At 39.8% G+C, this 21715-nt stretch overlaps 1 protein-coding gene across 5 annotated transcripts in view; it reads right to left on the reverse strand.

The window, feature by feature from the left end:
* Window positions 1–21715, reverse strand: part of VEPH1 (ventricular zone expressed PH domain containing 1) — a 209542-nt gene that overhangs the window by 100565 nt on the left and 87262 nt on the right. For all 5 annotated transcript variants that reach the window (XM_020988883.2, XM_020988884.2, XM_078147637.1 and 2 more), the window contains exon 7: window positions 11901–12121. In XM_020988883.2, the coding sequence (XP_020844542.1) occupies window positions 11901–12121 (221 nt within the window). The remainder of the gene's footprint in view (window positions 1–11900; window positions 12122–21715) is intronic.

Genomic DNA, 21715 nt, shown 5'->3' on the forward strand with positions numbered 1-21715 from the left:
CTTTGGACATATGATAAAACCAACTTTGTTGACTTCTTTCTTTGCCTTTCCAAAGAGAACCTGTCAGTCACACTTCCATTTGACTGTATCCTCCCTCTTTCTTCTGTTTTTTTTTTAAAACAAAATGCTGACATTGATATGGTTCTGTTCCTCTCATCATAAGTATTTTACTCTTGACCATTCAACCAAAATCTCACATTTAGAAAACCAACATCCAAGTTCAAGTTTAAAGATGATCTAAAAACTGTGATTTGGAGCTCTCCCTGTCCCCTTTTCATCATTCTGCTGCTATCACTGCCAAAGGCAAATGGAGCTACAGAGAACTGAGGATCATTTTGTATTTCTCTTTCTTTAATGAGTCACCATATTCTAAGAATTAATTGCTAAGTGGTAAGTGTGCTGGTGATGAGACTTTTCATACCCAGAGAGGCCGTTCCTTGGAAAGTGGGCTCAATCTGTTGCCCATGCCCATTCTGGCATGGTGGCAGCTGCTATCTACACATTTATTCGAATCATTGATGATCTGATAAAATTTATTCTGCACACAGTGGTTCTTTGCATGCAGTAGAAATGTAATAAACAACTATTTTAGAATGAAGGAATGAATGTTGATCAGAAAGGCCAGGCAGGGACAGCTTTAAGGCACTTAGAATCAGGAGCATAGCCCTCAAAAGCCAGAGTCACCTCCATGTCGTGATGAAGCATCAGAGTCACTTTGTGGGGGTTCAGTTTCATGAGCTTATGACAATTATTAGAACATTTTAAAACATTGGTGTCAGAAATAGTACAGAAAGATAAGACTGTTCATATTTTAAAATAGATACTCTTCTCCAGTTAGCTTTTACAGTTGGTGATAATGCTGATGAGTTATTTCCTGTACTAGCTTTCTTACCAGAAGAAGTACTACTTGAGTTATTTTAGTGTTGGTGGTTTGCATTATGTCCCTGACACACTCTTAGCCTTGTCTCAAAGGCTTAGTGACAGGTAAAGAATGGTAGCCGTCAGGGATTGGGGACCAGTCACTGAAATAAACAAAACATGAAGTCCAGGCACTCAGGCTAAGACAAGAGAAATACAGAGATGTGGTTTTATTTGTCACTATTCCCACCAACTCTGCTTCTACCTTGCCCTAATGGAGAACTGAGGTTTTCTGGATAGGAGTTAGGTTCAGCTGGGGGGATTGGGAAGGATAAGTGGAAGATGCAGACTGGTCCTAATCATAACCACCACTCCACTTCCTCTTGTTTCTTTGTTCTTTCTTGAAAATAAGGATGTGGGTCTGGGAAACAGCAGGATCTTTTGAAGTAAGCTTCTCCAGAAGTAAATCCAACCCTGTTTCCCCACTTCCACCAAAAGGAAATGTATTTTAATGTGAAGGGTTGGGGGGAAATCATGGGAAGGAAGAAGAGGTGGAGGGATGTTGGGTGTTGTCATTTCTTTTCCACTTGTCGCACTTAAGTCCAGAGGTAACTTTAGAGATGTTTGCCAGTACTCTGTAATCCCCTAAATATTAACTTGGCCTCAGCTCAGCAAACCACCTTAGGGGAGGCTCATATGATTTCCAGGTTGGATGGTTTCTGGTCTCAGCTGCCAAAGTCAAGTTTTTAAAAACATCTCTAGGGATGCCCAAGGGGAGGCTTCATTACCTCCCACTTGGGTAAGCCTAGGTTCCCCTTAATAACAAATTGTTCTATTGGCAAGAAGCAAATCTCACTGTGTAAGGAAGATGAGACTGTAAAACCTCATAGGGGATCAGAAGAATGACAGACTTTCTTAAAGGTTCCTTAAATCAAAGAAAAACTACATTAGTTAATGTGGAAACTTTGGCTGAAGGTACTATCCGGAACACGTCTTCTTACACTGGTAAACTTTGAGAAAAACATATCTTATATTTGAGAAGCACTTTCTAGCTTACAAAGTGTGTTCACATATATTATTTCTCAATACTGTCTTCCTTACCAATCTAATGTAACTCCTCAGATTTAACCATCCCTGGTGAATACCTTCCAAATTTGTATAATCTGCAAACATTATAAGCTATCATCTTAACGTTCAAATCACTGCTAAAGTGATACAAATTTACTATGCATAGAGTAGGAATTTATGTCTAAATGAATGAATGTTGGACAGAGCTGTAAAATGATCAGGACTGGGTGAAGAAGAGCAAGATGCATCAAACGCTCTTATAAAGAAAGGTGATCACGAAGAACTGCATTGGGTTCCTAAAGAACAAATCATGGAAAGCAAATCTCACCACCTCCACCCTTTTTATAGGGTTGCTAGACTAGGAGATGACTGCAATTCCATGGATATTGAATATCTATAGTTTACTGAGGCATTTAAGCAAGTCTCTTGCAATATTTGTGTGCTCAAAATGAGGAACTATGGACTAGATCAGAAGTTCTCAGGACCCTGGTCTCAGAACTGCTGGGACCTACGGCAGGCCCTTCTAGGGACTTCACAAGGTTAAAACTATTTCAAAACAAGGAGACATTTTAATTTAAGTACTGATAGACATAAATCACATAAACAATGTCTTTGGAGGTTTCTTAATACTTTTTAATAGTATAAAGGGGGTCTGAGACTAAAAAGTTTGAGAACTTCCAGACTAGATAACAGTAGCTGGTCTTCAGATTTGTCTGATTGACTGGAACCAAAGAATATTGATGAACAAGTTTATATAAGCCCAGGATAAGTTGTCTAGTGAAGTGGCACAAGTCCCTTCAGAAATTTTTTCCAGAAATGCTATCCACAGCCAAAGAAAGAACTATGGAGTTTGAATGAAGATCAAAGCATGCTATTTGTTATTTTTTTCTTCTATTGCATTTTGTTTCCTCTTTCTGGTGGTTCCTCCTATTGGTTCTAACTCTTACTTACAGCATGACTAACGTGAAAATATGTTTAATAGGAATGTATATGTATAGCATATATCAGATTGCAAGCCATCTTGGGGAAGGAGGGGGAGAAAAATTTAAAACTCAAATGCTTATGGAAGTGATTGTTGATAAATCAAAATAAATTAATAAAAAATTCAAAAAAAAATTTCCAGAGAGTTAGATAAAGGCATCACTAGTTTACTTACCAAAGTTATGGATGTTATAAAACTGGAAAGAATAATTAATATTCTTACTCTCAGAAATTAGGGTAAAAGAAATGAATGTCAACAGACAGACGATGGATTGAAGCTAACTTTGATATTTCAAGAATCTGTGATTTCATCATTGTGGGTGCTGCCTCCACAGACATAGATCCCAACCTCTCTGACTGTGTGGATGATTTTTGAGAGGTGCCTTGGCTAGTGGCCTAAGGCCAGTTTGATGACAAGCCTCGACTATGTGGTGATTCATTTGCTTCTCCAACATAGACTTAATTTCCACTTGTGGATTCATACTCAGCAATGTTTCCAGGAGGGTAGGACCCACCAGAGCTGGTACTGTGTTGGCAGGACCTTTGAGGACTCAGGGCCACTGCCACGGCATGATGAGGCACTGGAGTGAGGGCCGAGCAGAAGAAACTGAAGCTAAATGGTGAAACTGAATGGCAGCAGGGGTTGAATTCTTCCCTTAGGTTCAAAAAATCAGTGGTACAAGAAGGAAATATGGGAGATGTGGGGAGAAAGTAGTTTACATGGAAAATAATAGGGAGCTCAAATGGACTATGAGTTCCATAAGAGTTAGCAGTGTCAAGTGGGAGCCAAAAAAGCCTTTCTTAAGCTGATGAATTGATTGTGTCTAGTGAAAGTATATTGTCTAGACTCTAGATGTAGATATACTCCAGAGAATGGAAGGGAAGAGTACCATTGGACTTACTTCTAGGCAGACTGCTTCTGAAGCAGCAGCCACTTTGGGAGTCTCCACATTTGAGAAGGAACATTGATTATTGGAATATACCAGGTGCAGATGATCAGAATGATGAGGGGATCAGAAACCATGATATTTTAAGATCCATTGAAGTAAGTTACAAACATTTCATTTTCAAAAAAAGAAGACTCAGGAAAGCTGAGAACCGTGTTCAAATATTTGAAGAGTTGTCATATAGAAGAGGAGATGGGTTGTGCTTGGACCTCAATAAATAGAAGTCATTGAGGCAGATTTCAGTTTAATATTAATAAATCTTTGTAATGATTAGATTTGCTGAGACTAGAATGGGATGATTATAAGGAAGTTCCATGGCTGGATGACCATTTGTTGGAGATGATATAGAGAATTTAAAAAATGAGTAGGGGATGGACTAGATTGGCCCTGAGGTCTCTTATAACTCAACTCTCATGAATTTATTATTCTATGAAATTGATTCTATCTCAAGCCCTACATTCTCCTTGAAGGCAAAGTATATAATACTTGCTTGGGTTTATATCCCTGGTGTCGAGCACAGTGCTTGGCCCATTGTAAGCTCCCCTACTCCCCAGAGCATTTAATGGACCAAATAAGCAAATACTACAAAATGGGGCAGTGAGGTACCCTGTGGGAGAGACAGAAGGCAGTGTATGATGAACAGGAGAAATCACCAGAACCACCTTGACCAATATTGCCCCTCAGACCCTGATGGAGGCAACCCAGGACCCTGAACTTTGGGAATAGCAATGTGTCCAGCCCAGTGTCTTCGGTCATCATCCTGGTAAGCCACCTTTATGGAGGCTAAGCCTGGCAACCACTCCAACATGCAACAAGGTGGCAAAGTGAAAAGAGCATTGGGCCCAATGTCAGGAAGACCTGAATTCAAATCCAGCCCCAGACATTTACTAGCTATGTTACCCTGGGCAAGTCACTTAACCTCTGACTCAGTTTCCTGACTTATAAAATGAGGAAAGTAATAGCACCTGCCTCTTGGGATTTTTATAATGATTAAATGAGATGATGTTTACAAAATACAGCACAGTACATGGCACATAGGAGGTATTTAAGACATTCTTATTTCCTTCCTTCCTTCCTTCCTTCCTTCCTTCCTTCCTTCCTTCCTTCCTTCCTTCCTTCCTTCCTTCCTTCCTTCCTTCCTTCCTTCCTGTAGGCATAGCTACTAAAATTCCAGAAATGAAATTTTTCACCATCAAAATTTTTGACATTGTCAAATAGTTCAATTTCAGAAATGGATACAATTTTATAGTGAAAATGACACAGAAGAAGAAACATTACCATCTTCTTTGTCCTTGTACCCTAAGGACCACATGACTTGCAGGTGAACCTTTCCCATGTGTTGTTCCCCCCACCCCACCTCCACCATTACGATGGGAGCTTATTGAGAACAGGGACCATCTTTACTCTTCTATTTTATCCCACCACTTAGCAAGTGGTTTGCATGTAGTAAGTGCTTAATAAATAGTGCACTCATTTCTTCATCTATGCTTTTTTTTTTTTTTAGAATTTCTGGCTCCCTTTAAGAGTCAGTTGACATGCTGCCTTCTTTAGGAGATCTTTCCTAATCCCTACAACTACTGAAGATTTCCCCTTGAAGGTTATCTTCAATTTTCTTACTATCATGTATGTGCCTACTTACATACATGTTGTAATATCCATTGGAATGTAAGCTCCTTGAGGGCAGGAACTATTTTTTTTGTCTCTCTTTGTATCCCCAGCCTTTAGTGCAATTTCTGGCACATAGTAGGTGCTTAAAAATGCTTGTTGGTTCATTGATTAATTCTTTTCCCTTCCTAAATTACTACTTAGCAATTTATGCATCATACTTCACCTATAGTTTTTGAGAACGTCCTTCATGGAATTATAGATTCAAAGCACAGAAAGGAGACTTGGAGGTCATATAGTCTTACCCTCTCAGACAGCATCTTAGGCTCTCTATGGTCCCTTGGATAGACTACCTCTATGATATTATGTTCAATTCTGAGTATCACAGCTCAAGAAGAATATTGATAAGCTAAAGAGTGGCCAACAGAGGGGAACCAGAATGGGTGAAGTGCCTTGAGTATATACCATACAGTATGAGTACTGAATGAAGGAATCTGAGGTGTTTTGCCAAGAAAGGAAAAAAACTTAGGTGTTGATGGGAAGGGAAGAGAAGGGAAGGGGGAAGGGAACACCTACCATGTACCAGGAATTATGCTAAATGCTTCATGTATTACATTCATATATTTGAAAGGATGCCATAATTTCACCAGATCTGCTTCATCTCAGAGGGCAAAATGAGGAGCAAGGGATAAAATCTGCAAAAAGCCAAATTTCATTTTGATATAAGGAAAGAACTTCCAAACAATGAAAGTGATTTCCAAGTTGAATAAACTGGAGGTATTAGGCTCCTCCTTACTGGACCTTAAAGCAAAGGCTGAAACACCAGACTATAGAAGAGATCCTTGGTCGGGCACAGCTTGGCCCATATGGCCCCTGAGATTTTGGAATTCTGGACAACTATTGGTATTGTCTTGGAATTCAGACCAAAACTAAAGGTGATAAGATAAATGATATTTTTAAAAAATTAAGTAATGTGGCTTTGAATGATCAGAATGCTCTTATTTCTTTGGCCAAATCACAACCAAAACACCCTGACGATGCTACAATTTGCCTGCTCATACTTCATGTTAGTGTTCCAATCCTGCCACTGTTCAGTATGAGCAAAAATGGCTTATTTGGGTCATTTAACATGGCGGGATCTGGTTGTTTTTCTGGCTGGTCATAGTATTTCACTCCTCCATTTCTTGCTGCTAAACGAATTCCTGAGATACCTTTACAGCTCTTCAGATCATCATAAATGTTGCTTAAGAAGAAGAAAAAATGGTTGAGTAAATGAATAACAGATGGAACATAAATGGTGCCACATGTCAGACTTAACCTCTTCAGGAGAGAATGAAACAAAGTGTTGTGATTATATTCTGGCGCTGTACTCGGACAAAGAACAACACCCATTGCTCCAACCTCAAAAAGGGAGATATAATTCTGGCCTATCTTTTTATAAAAAATGACCACATTAGACCCCTCTGGATAAAAAAGAAGACTTCTTTCTTCTTAAAACTCTGCTTTCATTTTTAAACATCACCTTCATAGGAGCATAGTCTGCCAAAGGGGGGGTGCACTAAGGGAGTGTCACATGTTTTTAATTATAATTTTGAGCAAGCTCATGTAAAGTTTCTTATACCAACAGTTGTTCTAAAAGAGTTGATTTTTCTTTGTATAAATCCACCATTCCCAGAAGAAAGAGTGAATACTCTACAACGCTTTTAAGATATCCTTTCTATGCCTTGGTAGACAAGCACTGAGTAGTTATTGAATAGAAGGGCTTTCAATATATGCTAGGAGCTAAGGGGGAAGCAGGGAGGAACACATGAGTTGGGCTAATCAGTGAAGGCTTCATGGAGGAAATGGTCATGGAAATAGGCCTTGAAGAAGAGGATTCAAATAAATGGAAAGGAGGGGAGAGGGCCAGTCATGAGTTTGAAGGATTGAGTAACTGCTCAAAGTGGACACTCAAAGGTCACAGATTAAATCTGCTCCCTAGCTTTAGTCTATAGTGGGTCCAAATATAGACCTGGCCCAGAAGTGACCCAATATCCAATACTGAATCCTTTGGCTAGATGTCTAGGGTCCCCCTGGAGCTATTGTGGAGCTGCTCCAAATGTAGCAGATCTCAAGCTCACAGCTTTAGTAAGAGGAGGTTCCAAATATCTTAAGACTTATAGTCTGTTACTAACTCTTACTTTCATCCCACTATGCTTTGTTAATACCTCATAAAATTGTATTATCTTTATAGACAGTATAGTAAGGATATATACATGATGATAAATTGATATATGCATTGCCAGAGCTAGCTCAGTGCTTGGCAGGCTTTGAAGGAAAGTGTAGGAGAGAAGATGTATTAGACTGCCTACCAAACTGAAGGAATACAGAGCCATTGTGCTGACCTCCTAGTTGTATGCCTGTGAAACCTGGATAGTCTACCAGCACCATGCCAGGAAACTGACTCACTTCCATTTGAATTGCCTTAGGAAGATTCTTATGATCACCTGGCTGGATAAGATACAAAATGCTGAGGTTTTCGCTCAAGCTGAACTGCCAAGCGTTCAAACTCTACTGCAGACAAAGCAACTCTGATAGGCTGGTCATGTTGTTTGAATGCCAAATGTACATCTTCCTAAGAGACTATCTTATGGAGAACTCACACAAGGCAAGTGCTCACACAAAGATTAGAAGAAGCAATACAAAGACATTTGCAAGATGTCTCCGAAGAATTCTGGAATTGATTGTGAGACATGAGGACAGTAGCAAAGGACTGCTCGGCATGGCGTGCCCCCATCAAAGAAGGATCTATGCTCCATGAGTAAAGTTGAATTGCAACAGCTCAAAAGAAATGTGAGATGCACAAATTTAGAGACATCTCCACTCCAAATATTCATATGGACTATTGTACCTGACCTGTGGTAGAGCCTTCTGAACTTGCATTGGGCTGATCAGCCACCATCGGACACACTGTATCTTGCCCACAACATAGTGATGTCATTTTGGTCCTCTTTAAGAATTAAGGAAAACAAACAGTCAAGGAGGCCATTGGAAGGACAAATACTGAAGCTGAAGCTTGGCCACATAATGAGAAGACAGTACTCATTGGAAAAGATCCTGATGTTGGGAAAGACCGAAGGTAAAAAGGAGAAGGGGATGGCAGAGGGTGAGATGGATAGATAGTGTCATGGAAACAATGAACATGAGCTTGGACAGATGTCAGGAGATGGTAGTGGACAGAAGGCCTTCATGCACCATGGTCCATAGGGTCACAAAGAGTTGGACATGCCTGAGCAAATGAACACAATGACACTGTCTCCATTCATTTCTCCTCCATTTGTTCCTTACCTCTTCAACCTGTTAGGATGGTGATTTGACTTTCATTTCTTCCAGGGCTGGCTCTTAAAAGTTTTTTGATCTGGTTGAGGAGTTAAGTAGTCTTCCCTTACTCATTTTATTTGGTTTTAAATCTGCCATTGAACATTTTTTCATCTTCATCCCAAATCCACTCTCTTTCTTTCTTACAGCTTTGAAAGCGTCTGCCTAAGACTTTGGGGCTGGGCCTAAAAGGAATGGATTCCTTTTTGATCTTGGCAGGGTGAAGAGTAGGATGTAACGTTAAAGGCTCTGGAAGAGTGCCTACGGGTTAAAGACAAGAAAGCCCAAGTATTTAAGCCTTTCTCCTCTTCTGCCTTTTTTTCTTCTACCTTTCTCTATCTTTTCTTCCTGCTTATTTCCTCATTGCTCCTCATGATTTCCTTCTCCACTATTTGATATAGACCCGGCACATCTTGCCACAAATACTGCTTCATGACTGACTATTTCACAATGGCCTATTTATGTCAGCCTTCTTGACTTGGCAAAGATGCTTTGGATATCCTCCCTCTGTCTGCCCAGCCAACCTGAGTGGTTGCCAGGGTCTCAGGTGCCCCTTCCCCAGCTTTGATTGGGCAGGCAAATAAACCAATCATTAGTGGCTGAATGAAAGAGTAGTCGTGGCTAGAGGACCATAATACATGGATGGCATTCTCAATCCATGGCACATTCTTTTATTTTAACCCATAATGGCAGTTATGGCTGTTAGTTCCTCTCAAATAGATGTCAAAATCTAATACACTTTATTAGACTTTCCTAACATTTAGTCTTTGTTCATTTGTTGTCTGGCCTTGCTAAATGATTTCAAAATTGAAGAGAACAAAATACAAGCTTGCTCTTTGGATGCATTTAATAAAAACCGTCCAATTTACTCAAAATGATTTGGCACACTGGGCGCCTGTCTGCTTCAGTTTTTCATTCTCTCTCAGATGCTAATTATTTTTTCTTTCAATACTCTTGGAGTTTTGGCCTCTGGTCTCAAATCTTGCCTGCTGAGTATGTGTTAGGTTTGTAAATTGGATGACATCTGTTTTGAATTTGATCATCTTTCATTTTCTCTCATGCCCTTGTCACTTATTAATTTCCACTTTAATTGTGTGGCTCTGACCTCTTCCTGCATGTTTCAGACAATAACCTAGAGAACTCTTAGTTTTGGGGACAGAGAAATTAGGGAAGCCAAAAGTTAACAATAATGGCCATTCAGAGAAAAGATGCTGCTCCAGGAGCCATGGCAACCGATGCAGATAAAGATGAGCGTTAATAAGAGAGACTCACTGCTGCCTGTCTGCCTGCACCAATATCTGGGGGTTCCCACCACTGGATCTCAATGGGTTAGAAGAACAATGAGAGCAAGGAAAAAGGACTGAGCTAACTGAAATCGCTTGTGGGGAAGGAAAGAGGGCTCAGGCATCCGTGCTCTCAGAGTCTTTTTCCTCTCCCTTCTGCTTGCCTTTCTTTAGGTTACATGGGGGGGGGTGGGGGATGGCAATGGGAACAGAAACGAAGGCCTTTTCTCATGTGCATAGCCTTGTTGGAGGAGATTTTCTTTTTCTTTCCTTTATTTCTTCATTTCTTTCTTTAATTTGTTCCTTTCTCTTTTTTCTTTCTCCTCCTTCCCTCTTTCCTTTCCTTCCCTCTTCCTTCCCTCCTCCCTCCCTCCCTCCCTCCCTTCCTTCCTTCCTTCCTTCCTTCCTTTCCTTCCTTCCTTCCTTCCTTCCTTCCTTCCTTCCTTCCTTCCTTCCTTCCTTCCTTCCTTCCTTCCTTCCTTCCTTCCTTCCTTCCCCCATGGTGAGACTGCATTGTATAGTGGATTGAGTAGTGGACTTGAAGTCAGAGAGGCCTGGGTACAAATCCCACCTGAGACACTTACCAGTGTCCAACTATGGGCAAATCACATAATCTCTCTGACCCTCAGTATCCTTAGATTTAAAATGCTAACAATAGTAGCACCTACCTCAAAGAGCAAAATTCCAGTGAGGAATAAGAAGTAAAGTTGAAGGCTCACAAAGAGTTCCTATGGCTTAAAGCAATTCTTTGGTTGTGATGCCCAAACGAGACCATGTATGCAACATGTTCTGTTGAGGCATTTCTTATTACTCTTTCTCAGAAGTTGCCTGTGAAGTATTTCTGTTAAATCATTGTCCCTGGGATTTATTTAATGAGAAGAAGTTCATAAATTATTAAAGTGCCCCTGATACATTTGGGAGATGTAAAGAATTAGTGGCACTTCTTAGCTCATAGGAATAGGGCAGTGTGTGTAACGTTTGATACTTCTCCAAAGTACTTTCTCATGCATTATTTCACAAACTTGGTCCAAATAGGCTCTGTCTCCTAGCCTCCTGACTGCAGGGCTTTAGCAGAGGAATCTGAGAGAATTAGACCTAGGCATGAATGAAGCTTAATCTTTCTCCTCTAGTGCACATGCCAGTTACCGGGAGGGAGCAATCAGCCTATGGGCTGTGCCCAGAATGCCAAATGACTTTCCCAATAATGGACCCTCTCACAATCCCACGTGAGGCTGCAGTGTGAGTTCTAAACCAGCTCCCTGAAAAGCAGCAGCATGGAAATTTTGTAAAAGCTCAGGGGGCATACTTGACTTCCTAAGAGCACGTGCTGCAGGGATCAACCCTCCCTAAAGTTAATCTTGCATCTTTGGGAGGCCTTCCCCCTGAAGATATCCCTAACCAGGTTATGAGTATTGTAGAATGAAAGATTTAAAATGTCTTTCTACACCCATTGGAGAAGAATGCAATAATTATTGAAATCTTCATGTGCTCAGCCAAGATAATGAGCAAAGCAAAAGCGCATCTGCCATCATTCTCCAACCAAAGACGATGAAGTTGAGTGGGGCTGCTTGTACCATCTACCTCCCGGGGAGGATAGAAGTGGGCCCTGCAGGGTTTTTATTTTAGCCAATGAAGCCCTGGACAGAAAGAGTCATTTGGCAACACATTTTCTGGAAGATGTTTTTATTGCAAAGTATGTGTGCATAAATGAGGTGTTTTTTGTTGGGCTCCTTCTCCATTCAAAGGCAAATGTGGCCATTGACCTAGAACCCAAAAAGGAACAACTACAACATCCATTTACCTCCTTCTTTGGGCACTGTCGCTGTCCAGGTGCCGAACGAGAAGCTTGGCGATGGCGGTGAAACTGTTACTCATCCGGTAGATATCTCTGCTTTGAGTCCCCAGGATGGCAGAGAAGGTGTCCGTGAGATTCTTAATCTCCAACAAGAGAAGGTGGTGAAAGGAGTGATCCATGTTAGCAAGCTGCTCCACCAGGTAAGTCAGACAGGTCCTCGCACTCTCCTGCCAAGGACAATAGGGAGAAATCCACATTTGGTTCATTCCAAGAGTCCCAGAACCAACACAGAACATATTCCTTATGGGGAACTGAGCGATGAGGTCAAAAAAGGAGTCATCATTTCAAGTTCCAGGCCATCTCAAATTGTTTGTTCCCTGGCCTTGTCATCTCCAATTTCTTCATCCACGTCCCTCCAAACCACGCTGTATACCATGCTTAGACATTTTCTTACAGAAATACTTTCAATTCTATGGAATAAGAAATGGCTCTTGGCACAGGGGGGGGAGGGGGAGAAGAATATAGGGGGAAATTAAGGTGATGAATAAACAAAATATATCAATAAAATTTTATTCTAATAAAAGGAATCCTTTCATCATGCAGGACTATTTTTGATTTTTTTTTTGTAGCTATTAGCTCTAAGCTGAGGACACAACAAAAGCTTAATAAATGCTTTTTGAATTGATCATGTCCATCCCTTAACAGTAAATAAACATTCTCAATTTCCTACTACATAAAATCAAAAAACCTCTCTGGATTTTTAGACACCTTGAATCTGATCCTCCCTACTTCACGCATATATGTATGGGTATATACACACGTACGCACACAAACATATACATATACACACATATATCTATATATATGTTATGTGTATTTTAGAATGAAAGATTTAAAGTGTCTTTCTACACACACTGGGGAAGAACACAATAATTATCTACATCTTCATATGTGTGTGTATATATATCATATATATATATACACACACATATGTATATATATTTTTGTTCTGTTAAAATTGCTCCTTCCTCACATGCATATATGCAATGTGCAACTATCAAGCTAACTCCCACCTTCATACCTTTGCCCATATTGACCCTCCTAATTCCTTACATTCTCTTCCCTCCTCTGCCTCTCTTTAAATCCAGCCCTTCTTTCAAGGTCTAGCTAAAGTTAAGGAAGCCTTCCCCCAGTGAGCCATCTTTTCTCTGGAGTCCTGCTATAGAATCACAGAATTTGGGAAAGGACTTTGGAGGCTGTCTAGAATAAGTTAGTCCTAACAAAGAGTTCCCCCTACAACAAAATTAATGAGTTGTCATCCCATCATTACATTAAGATTCAGGTGTGTGTGGGGGCTGACTGCTTCTTGAGGTAGTACATTCCACTTTGAAATAGCTCTTCTATGAAGTTTTTCTTTATGTCAAAGTTAAATTTCCCTTTTTGCAACTTGAATAAATTCTTGTGGAATGAATGAATGAATGAATGAATGCATGCATGCATGCATGCATGAATGCATGAATTTTCTTGTACCCACTGCTCGTTCTTCTGCCCTTGGGGCCAAGCAAAGCAAGTCTAATCTCTTTCACATGATGGCCCTCCAAATATTTGAAGATAGCTACTACACATTCCCCTGAATCTTCTCTTCTTCAGAAGAAATAGCCCACATTCTGTCCATCTATTTTTGCATGACATATTTATAAGATTTCACACAACAGAGCTTTCACAAACAACTTGATTATACATTCTGTCCTCTTATTTTCTGACTGCTAGTCTGAATTTTGCTTTTCTAACTTAATGGGAAGTTCCCAGCAGTTAGAGACCAGAGAAACTATTTTTCGCATACTCTTATATTATTCTTTACAATATTTAGCACAACACTAGGCACTGATAGGCATTCAAAAAATGTATGAAATTGATGAGTTCATTTAAGAGAATCTATTATACAGAAATCCAGAGGTACAAAACAGGAAAATTAGAAGCTTGTCAGTCACATCAGGAATCTTTACACAGTGATTCACTTCAGGATGACTGAGGAGAGAACCTCCCTAAGACACCTGAAACATGATTTGATTTAGGAAAAATTACACACACACACACACACACACACACACACACACACACACACACATCAATCTATCTATCTATCTATCTATCTATCTGTACAACTTTACTGAAACATCTCTGTTGCATAGTATAGGGAAATACACTTATCAAACAACAAATATTTGTGAAGTGTCTATTATGATGCATTTATAAGATGTTGTGGGGGCTACAAAGAAGGCCAAAATAGGTGTAATTCCCACCCTCAAGGAATTTCCACTCCCTGCTTTCCCAGCCCAGTGTCCCTGCTCTGCCTTCCCTGCCTTTCCCTCACAGTCTTCATGATGGAATTAACTAATTCAACTTTCTCCTGTCCTCTCCCTTTGTGTCCTTTGCCCTTTCATCATATTGCTATTTATTCCCTTCTAAAGGTCAACCCTGCCTTACCCCTCCCATTCACCACCTTCCTCCTCCTGGCATGTTACTAAATGTCTCTCAGAGAAGTTAAACAAGCAAGATGCCTGGGGCCACTATGGATTTGTGCTCACTTAACTGAACTGGGCTCTCAATGTTATGTGGTGCTCCTTCCCTAACTGACTATTGATCGTGTGTCTTCTGGAGAACATCTAGCCCTCCCCCTGCACCTTACCTCCTACACCTTCTTCTCCTCCTTTCCCCAGAAAGGAGCTCACCTCATACTAAGGCCCTTTGTCACCAGATCCATCTTTTCTCAATTCTGATATGTTAAATCTACTCCACATCATCTTCTCTTTTCATTTGTTCTGGTCTTGGGAAAAGGTGGTAACTTTTCTCTTTGTCAATGCCAATTGCTCTGCTTGTGTCCTTGATCCTATCCTGTCCTATCTCCATCAGGAGCTTAACCCTTCAACCCTCTCTTCTTCTCATCTAATCTTCAATATATTTCTATGCTCTGACTCTTTCCCTGCTGCCTACAAATATGCTCAGCTCTCTCCCATCCTCATATTTTAAAAAAGCTTCCTTTGACCTTGAATTTCTCTCAAGATATCATCTCAAATCTCTCCTTCCTTGTATGGCTAAACTTCTAGAAATAAACTGCCCACACTGATTACCTCCTTTTCTTTAGTTATTTCTCAACTCCTTGAAATTTGGTTCCCAAATCTTCCTGTCTAGCATTCATCATTCTCTTGAGCTCCAGTCTCACATCACCAACTGTCTGGTGGAGTTCTGGGAAGAGGCCACAGATGAAGATATTCATTTGGGAGTCATGTGCATTCAGGTAATTGCTAAAGCCAGAGGAGGCTCTGATTCACCCCACTCATGTGACCCAAGCTACCTAACCTCTCAGTATGGTAGGCCACTCTTTAAGGCTATCAGGTACAAAGAAAGTGGCCATCTGCATTGGCAAGATGGATTTTCCTATATCAGTGACATCATGGGTCTAGTTTCTATCCCCATTCCTATAGAAAAAGGCATTGAAGAAAGAAGAGAAGAGAAGAATGCTCAGGACAAAAATCTTAAAGTCTGCATAAATTTAAGGGATGAGACAAGAATGAAACAACCACAGAACAGGGGAAGTGCCATCAGAGAGGTAGGAGGGGAGCCAAGAGAATGCAATGGCCCTGAAGTCTCTGAGCCTCAGTTTCCTCATTTTGTTTGCTCATTGGGGATAATACTTGAATTACCTGTTTCACAGGGTAATTTTGAGGCAAAAAGGGATAATTTATAATAGCATACTAGGGGAAAAAGTATGTGTCTTAATTTCACAAATAACATTAGTAGTTGTAATAAAGTTTAAATTCCTACAGTTCTTTACAAAGCTGTTTTCTTGCTTGAAAAGCATTTTAAAAATGTAGGTCATGGGGGAGAGAATGGATTCAAGATAAATGAGATCTGGTACCTTAGAGTGTTTGTACTGTAGAAAACAAAATTAAAGCATGATGTAAATATCAGTTATTGTTATTGTTATTATTATTTTATTTTTAGGCAATTGGGGTTAAGTGACTTGCCCAGGGTCACACAGCTAGTAAGTGTCATGTATTTGGTCTGAGGGCAGATTTGAACTCAGGTCGTCCTGACTTCAGGGCCAGTGCTCTATCCACTGTGCCACCTAGCTGCTCTGATTTGGTATTAATTTTAACCTTTAATTAGACAATGATCTGTCTATACAAAGATAACTGATTCAATCATGACTCCTACATCAATAACAAGTTATTTACTACCCATCAAGATACAGACATTTTCATGATTCCAACTTCCTTCTTGAAAAAAAATTCTCAGTAGCCTATAAGCCTTTTGCCTCACTTATTTTAAAATCATAAAACATATATGCATTTATATGTATACATGCATGTATATGAATGTGTAACACACACACTCATACACACACACCAACATCTCCTTTATATTGAAGTTGCCAAATACTAGGATCTTGGTTTGAAGGATCTTGTCAAATTCTTCATAGCAGAAGGCACCTAGAAGATGCTACATAAGTGTTAGCTATTATTAGTCAGACACTTTACAAACATTATCTCACAGCTGCACAGGATCGTAGGATCATAGATATCACTTTGAAAGAGCCCTGAGAGCTCCAATCTCTTCATTTCACAGATGAGGAAACTGAGAGCCAATGAGGTTAAATGAGTTGCCCAGGGTCATACAGCTGCTAAGTGAATGAGGCAGGATTCAAAGGGCTTCCTGACTCCAAGTCCAGTGGTCTTTCCCTTACACTATGATGTCTCTGCAATTTCTTTTTCTCTGCTCATTTCATGTTTAGCAAGACTGTCAATTATGGTACGGTACAGTTCTTCCACTAATATATCATTTCATCAGTTGTGCAGGAAGCTCATATTTGGAGCACCAACAGTTAAATGAATGAATATAAATGGTTATAAAATGGTGTCATTCTGAGCTCCTTTGACCCCTCCCTTTTCTGCACCTCTGCCACCAATCACTCCCTAAGTAGAAGATGAATGCCAGGGCTCAGTTGTTTGGCACATTTGTTTGTTTCATGGCTTGCCACAGCCCCAAAGTCAGCAACTGGTGGTAAGTCTCTGGACCTGTGATTTCACTTGTGTAGAGAACTTTTCCAATGTAGATTGCAACTTCTTTGCAATGAATAGAAAATTGCCTCAAGCACCAAGAGGTTGACTTGCCCAAGGTCACACAGTCAGTATGTGTCAGAGACCTCAGCCTGTGTCTTCTTGACTCTGAGGCTGCCCCTGTATCTCCTATGCCAAGCAACATCTGTGACATTTTTTTAAAAAAGAGATGGTCTCTAGGTCTTAGGTACATACGTGAGTTACCAAAGCCCCTGAGAGCACAATTGTTAACAAGTAGCTATGGAAGAGCAAAATGTGAAACTTACCCATGACTCAGTTTATTATGATCAGGGCATAGTTGGTAAACCATTTACTGAGTAATGATGACATGAGAAGAACACTGGCTTGGAGCCAGGAAACCAGGTTGTGAGATTTCATTTCAATACTTACTAGCTGTGTGACTGTCCAATTCACTCACCCATTCCAAGCCTCAATTTCCTTATCTACAAAATGGGTATGCTACTTGCACCACTGACCTGGCAAGGGTGCTGTGATGAAATCTCTTTGAAAGTCTTTAAGTGATACGGCAATGTGAGTCGTCATCATCATTATCATCACAGTAATTGTTATCATTAATAAATTATGATCAGCTTTGCTGTAAGAACCCCTTCAGACTGTGGGTCTGTGACCCTTTAAGTACTGAAATTTAGCTTGTTATCTACTATTACTTTCAGATATTTAACTCCATTTTTCAGTCATTCCCCTTCCTCTCCATATTTCTTAGTCTCTTTTGAATTTTGAAGTAGATTGAATTATTATTTAATAAATATTATTTATTATTATTCAATAAAATAGTATTTATGTGTACAGACATCCATAAAAATTATAACAACTTCAAGCATATGTCCTTTGCCAGGCAAAAATCACAGACCTTATTGAAGTGTGCATGGCAGCAAAGAATCAAGTTACTCCATAATCCCTGTACATTAAATCTCTATTTAATTAACTTTTAAAAATGTGTCCAAGCCATCCAAGCATTCTGCACAATGGTTGTATGAAGGAGACAAAGAGTTTCTAGATAAAACAGACTTCCAAAAAAGTCATTTCATGCCTCAGTTTCCTCATCTATAAAATTAAGGCATTGGATTGCATACCCTCTGAGGTCCCAATTCTATCTACGATCCTGTGTTTCTGGTGTGTGTGCAGCGGTGGTGGTAGTGTCTGGACTTGGCTATCATCAGGGGCGGTAACTCCCCAGATGAAAACTCCTTCTACCAAAATATGGGGTTCCCAAAAGTCTTTATGTGCTTTTAATCTTTAATAGATTTAATAAGTTTTATATCTCCTTGTAGTTTAAAACTACACTGTCTTTTGGGACATGCTTTATGTATTTTTCTCAATTAAAGAAAATTCCCACTCTCAATTCCATTAGTTTGAGAACTTCTTTGGCTATTACTGACCAGTGACCTGTACTGCTAGAGAGTTGTCTAGGGGTATAGAGAGATTCAACGGATGCCCAGGGACACAAAACCAAGATGTATCTGAAGAGGAATTTGAACCCAGCTTTCCCTGACTCTGAGGGCAATCTTCCAGCCACTGCTTTAGGATGTCTCCCATCTTGGATAGAGCAGATAGGCTCAGCCAGGTGACCTTCACTGTAGCAAGGAAAGGGCCAATTTGGAAGGGCACATCTTTTACACAAAGTGCTTTTTAGAATGACATTGTGTCCCAGAATTGAATTCCTTGTTCTCCCCTCTCCTTTGATGAAGCCTCAGTTTGTTGGTATAGACGGAAAAGGCTAGTTGGAGACAGTTTCTCTTTTGGTGGCTTAAAAAAAAAGAACCCAATTAAAATTAGATGGCATTTATGTATTCCTAAACAATTAGAGTCAATGTAAATTAGGAAAAATAACAACTTTCACACTTTTCTTGTTATTTGGGTCCAACTGATGTGATTCTAGCAATATGAACCAGTTTTTTGAGGCATGGTAAAAGAATATGTCATTCATTTTATGATGTAACTGATATAATATTAGATAAAGATCAGTAAAATGATATTTTCTGGATAAGAATTAAAAAACCACAATAGCAGTAGAAATTATAAAAACATAGCAGCTGATGAAAGCAGATGTATCCTTTGCTTTGATTCAAGTCCAAATTGGAGAACATGGCACATATTAAGGCTGCATTGGGATTCTGATCAGCTCTAGAGACCTAGCCAAGAATGATGTCATTAAATTTCACCCTTCTATAGATGGCAGGGGAGATAATTGTGTTCAGACACCAGTCATGTGGCTTGAGTTCTCAATGGTTGGCTCAACACAGTCACCTTAGAAAGATGGAAGGGCTCAAAAATGAATGTAGGATGAGAAATGGAATTTCCAAGATTTCAAAGGGAAATTTCCTATTCATTACACTACTTGATAATACCAGTGTTAGCACATCTAAAAAAAATTATCTTTGTTAATATTTAAAGCAATAGAAAATTAGAGAATGATGATCTTAATGCTTCCCGAAATTTGAACTATTCTCCTAAATAGATAGCACTGACATTTTTTAGGATTGAAAAGAGAAAACTCAGACCTCCTTTCCTTCATCTATGCTCCTAAGCTCATTTTTACAGCCATTACTCCTTACAGTGACAATCTAGATTTGAGATTTTGGAAGTTCTCCAAGTTAAATATTGCCAAAATATTTTAGAGTCAGAGGGTTAGGGTTAGGTTACCAATTAATTTTATTTTAATATTTTTTTCTGGAGGCAATTAAGGATAAGTGACTTGCCCAGGGCCACACAGCTGAGGCCAGATTTGAACTCAGGTCCTCTTGACTTCAGGACTGATGCTCTATTCGCTGCCCCACCTAGCTGCCCCATTGACTTAAGAAAAATTGGGAAGTTGGAGTTCAAAAGGGTAGACATTTTGGGTGGGCAAGGATGACCTCATGTTGCCTTTCAAGGACCCTGAATTCATTATATTGAGCCAGACTAGTTCCCATCCCATATATTGCCTCTCTCGTTGTACACGGTAATCAACAATGATAGATGTCGAAGAGTATATGTTCCTTGGGACTGTCTCGATTTTGTCCTTGTAGCCCCATTGCTTAGCACAGTGCCTGAAACATAGTAGGTACCTAATAAATGTTTGTTGATTGGTTGATTCAATTCAACCCAGTAGAGGCTTTAGGGCTGAAAAAAAATCTCAACTTAAAGAACCCAGTCTGTAATATGGAATATCTCTTTGTGGACTGTGCAGTGTTCACAGAGTAAAGATATAAAAAAAAAATTTCAGGGTTCTAGAATCTGTTATCAAGACCCTTCAGGAGACATTGATGAGGTAGCTGTTTATTATATGGGGGGGGCAGGGTGTAGGTAGGGAGAAGACCAGCTTCTGAAGAATAGCTGAACCGTGGCTGAATCTTCTAAAAAAAAAAGCTGTGCTTTTTTTTTTTTTGCCTCTTTATAACAAACATATTTCAGCATCTTAGCTGGGACAAAGCTTCAAGTGAGCCACACATAGGTAGCTCTTGGTGATTTTCCCCATTTATCCCCCTCACAGAATATAAGAGAAGTTTTATGAAAATTAAGATTAGGTTTTGTATTAGAATTGTACCTGTAGCAATAAAGTACCTTCCTTTTTGCTACAAAAAGACCATTTTTAAAAGTTGAAGAATCTAGGACTATTCAGTACAACTGGATCAGAGCTATGACATGGTTTTCAACCTGCCAAATGGGAGACAAAGCTCAGTATAGGCGCAATTTTGTTACTTACAGGGGTGAATGAAGCAGGAAAATAAATCTCAATGAACTCCAAGCCAATCGTAAGGAAATAAAATAGTCTCTCAAAGCCCCTTCCACCATTTTGTGTGCAGGAGTAAAGCTGCATATATATTACTGAGTAAAAGCCTCATGTAAGGTATGACTTTCTCTTTCCCAAAAATTTTTTCATTCCCATCTGAGTGCATTCTTATGGTATACAGTTGAAGGAGAAGTAATTGATCACTCAATCAACAAACATTTATTAAACATCTATTAATGTTATCCCCTAGCCATACAGAGACAAATGAAACAGCCTCTGACCTGAAGGAGCTTACGCTCCACAGGTGGAGACAAGATGTCTGCATAAAAGGTCTCTGAGGTTTTTGTTTTTAGCAGAGAAACAGCTGGAAAGAAGCTCGACATTCTTCAGTGAGGCCTGTCTAATTTCACCACTCCTCAGTTCAATGTCTATCTATAGCACCCTACATGCTGCATTGGCTTCTGGACTCTTGGAGTGGATATTGTAAATATGAAAAAAAACCCAACAAAAAACCTAGAATGCAATAGTCTCTTTCCAAAGAATCTTTGTAAAATTTAATTTAGCTTTTAAATTTGCTTTTAAAATTTTTAATTTGAATTTTAAAATTTCTTTTGTATTTACTGGTTATTGATATGGGACAGGGATGATACTAATACATGAAGGAAGGAATTATTCCTTCTGCCAGAAAGGGCATACGCTTCTTAGAGAAGGGAGACTGTGAAGAGAGGAATGAAAAGGAAAGGGTGCAGGAGGAGAGGCAAAAAGGAGCCAATAGAGAGATTTCCAGAGAGTGCCTCGGCCCTACTTCTGAGGCCTGGCAGTCATCATAGAGGGGAGCCAGCCCCATGGAGAAGGACCTCATTGTTCCTGACACCCCCAACACCAGCTGCCACAGATGAGGTGGGCAAGGCACTGTAGCTGAAATAGTATGGACTGTAAGAATGGGACAAAAGGGGATATGTGCCAGG

Source organism: Phascolarctos cinereus, unplaced genomic scaffold (assembly GCF_003287225.1).
Source record: "Phascolarctos cinereus isolate Bilbo 61053 unplaced genomic scaffold, phaCin_HiC Scaffold_7;HRSCAF=346, whole genome shotgun sequence".
Lineage (NCBI taxonomy): Eukaryota > Metazoa > Chordata > Mammalia > Diprotodontia > Phascolarctidae > Phascolarctos > Phascolarctos cinereus.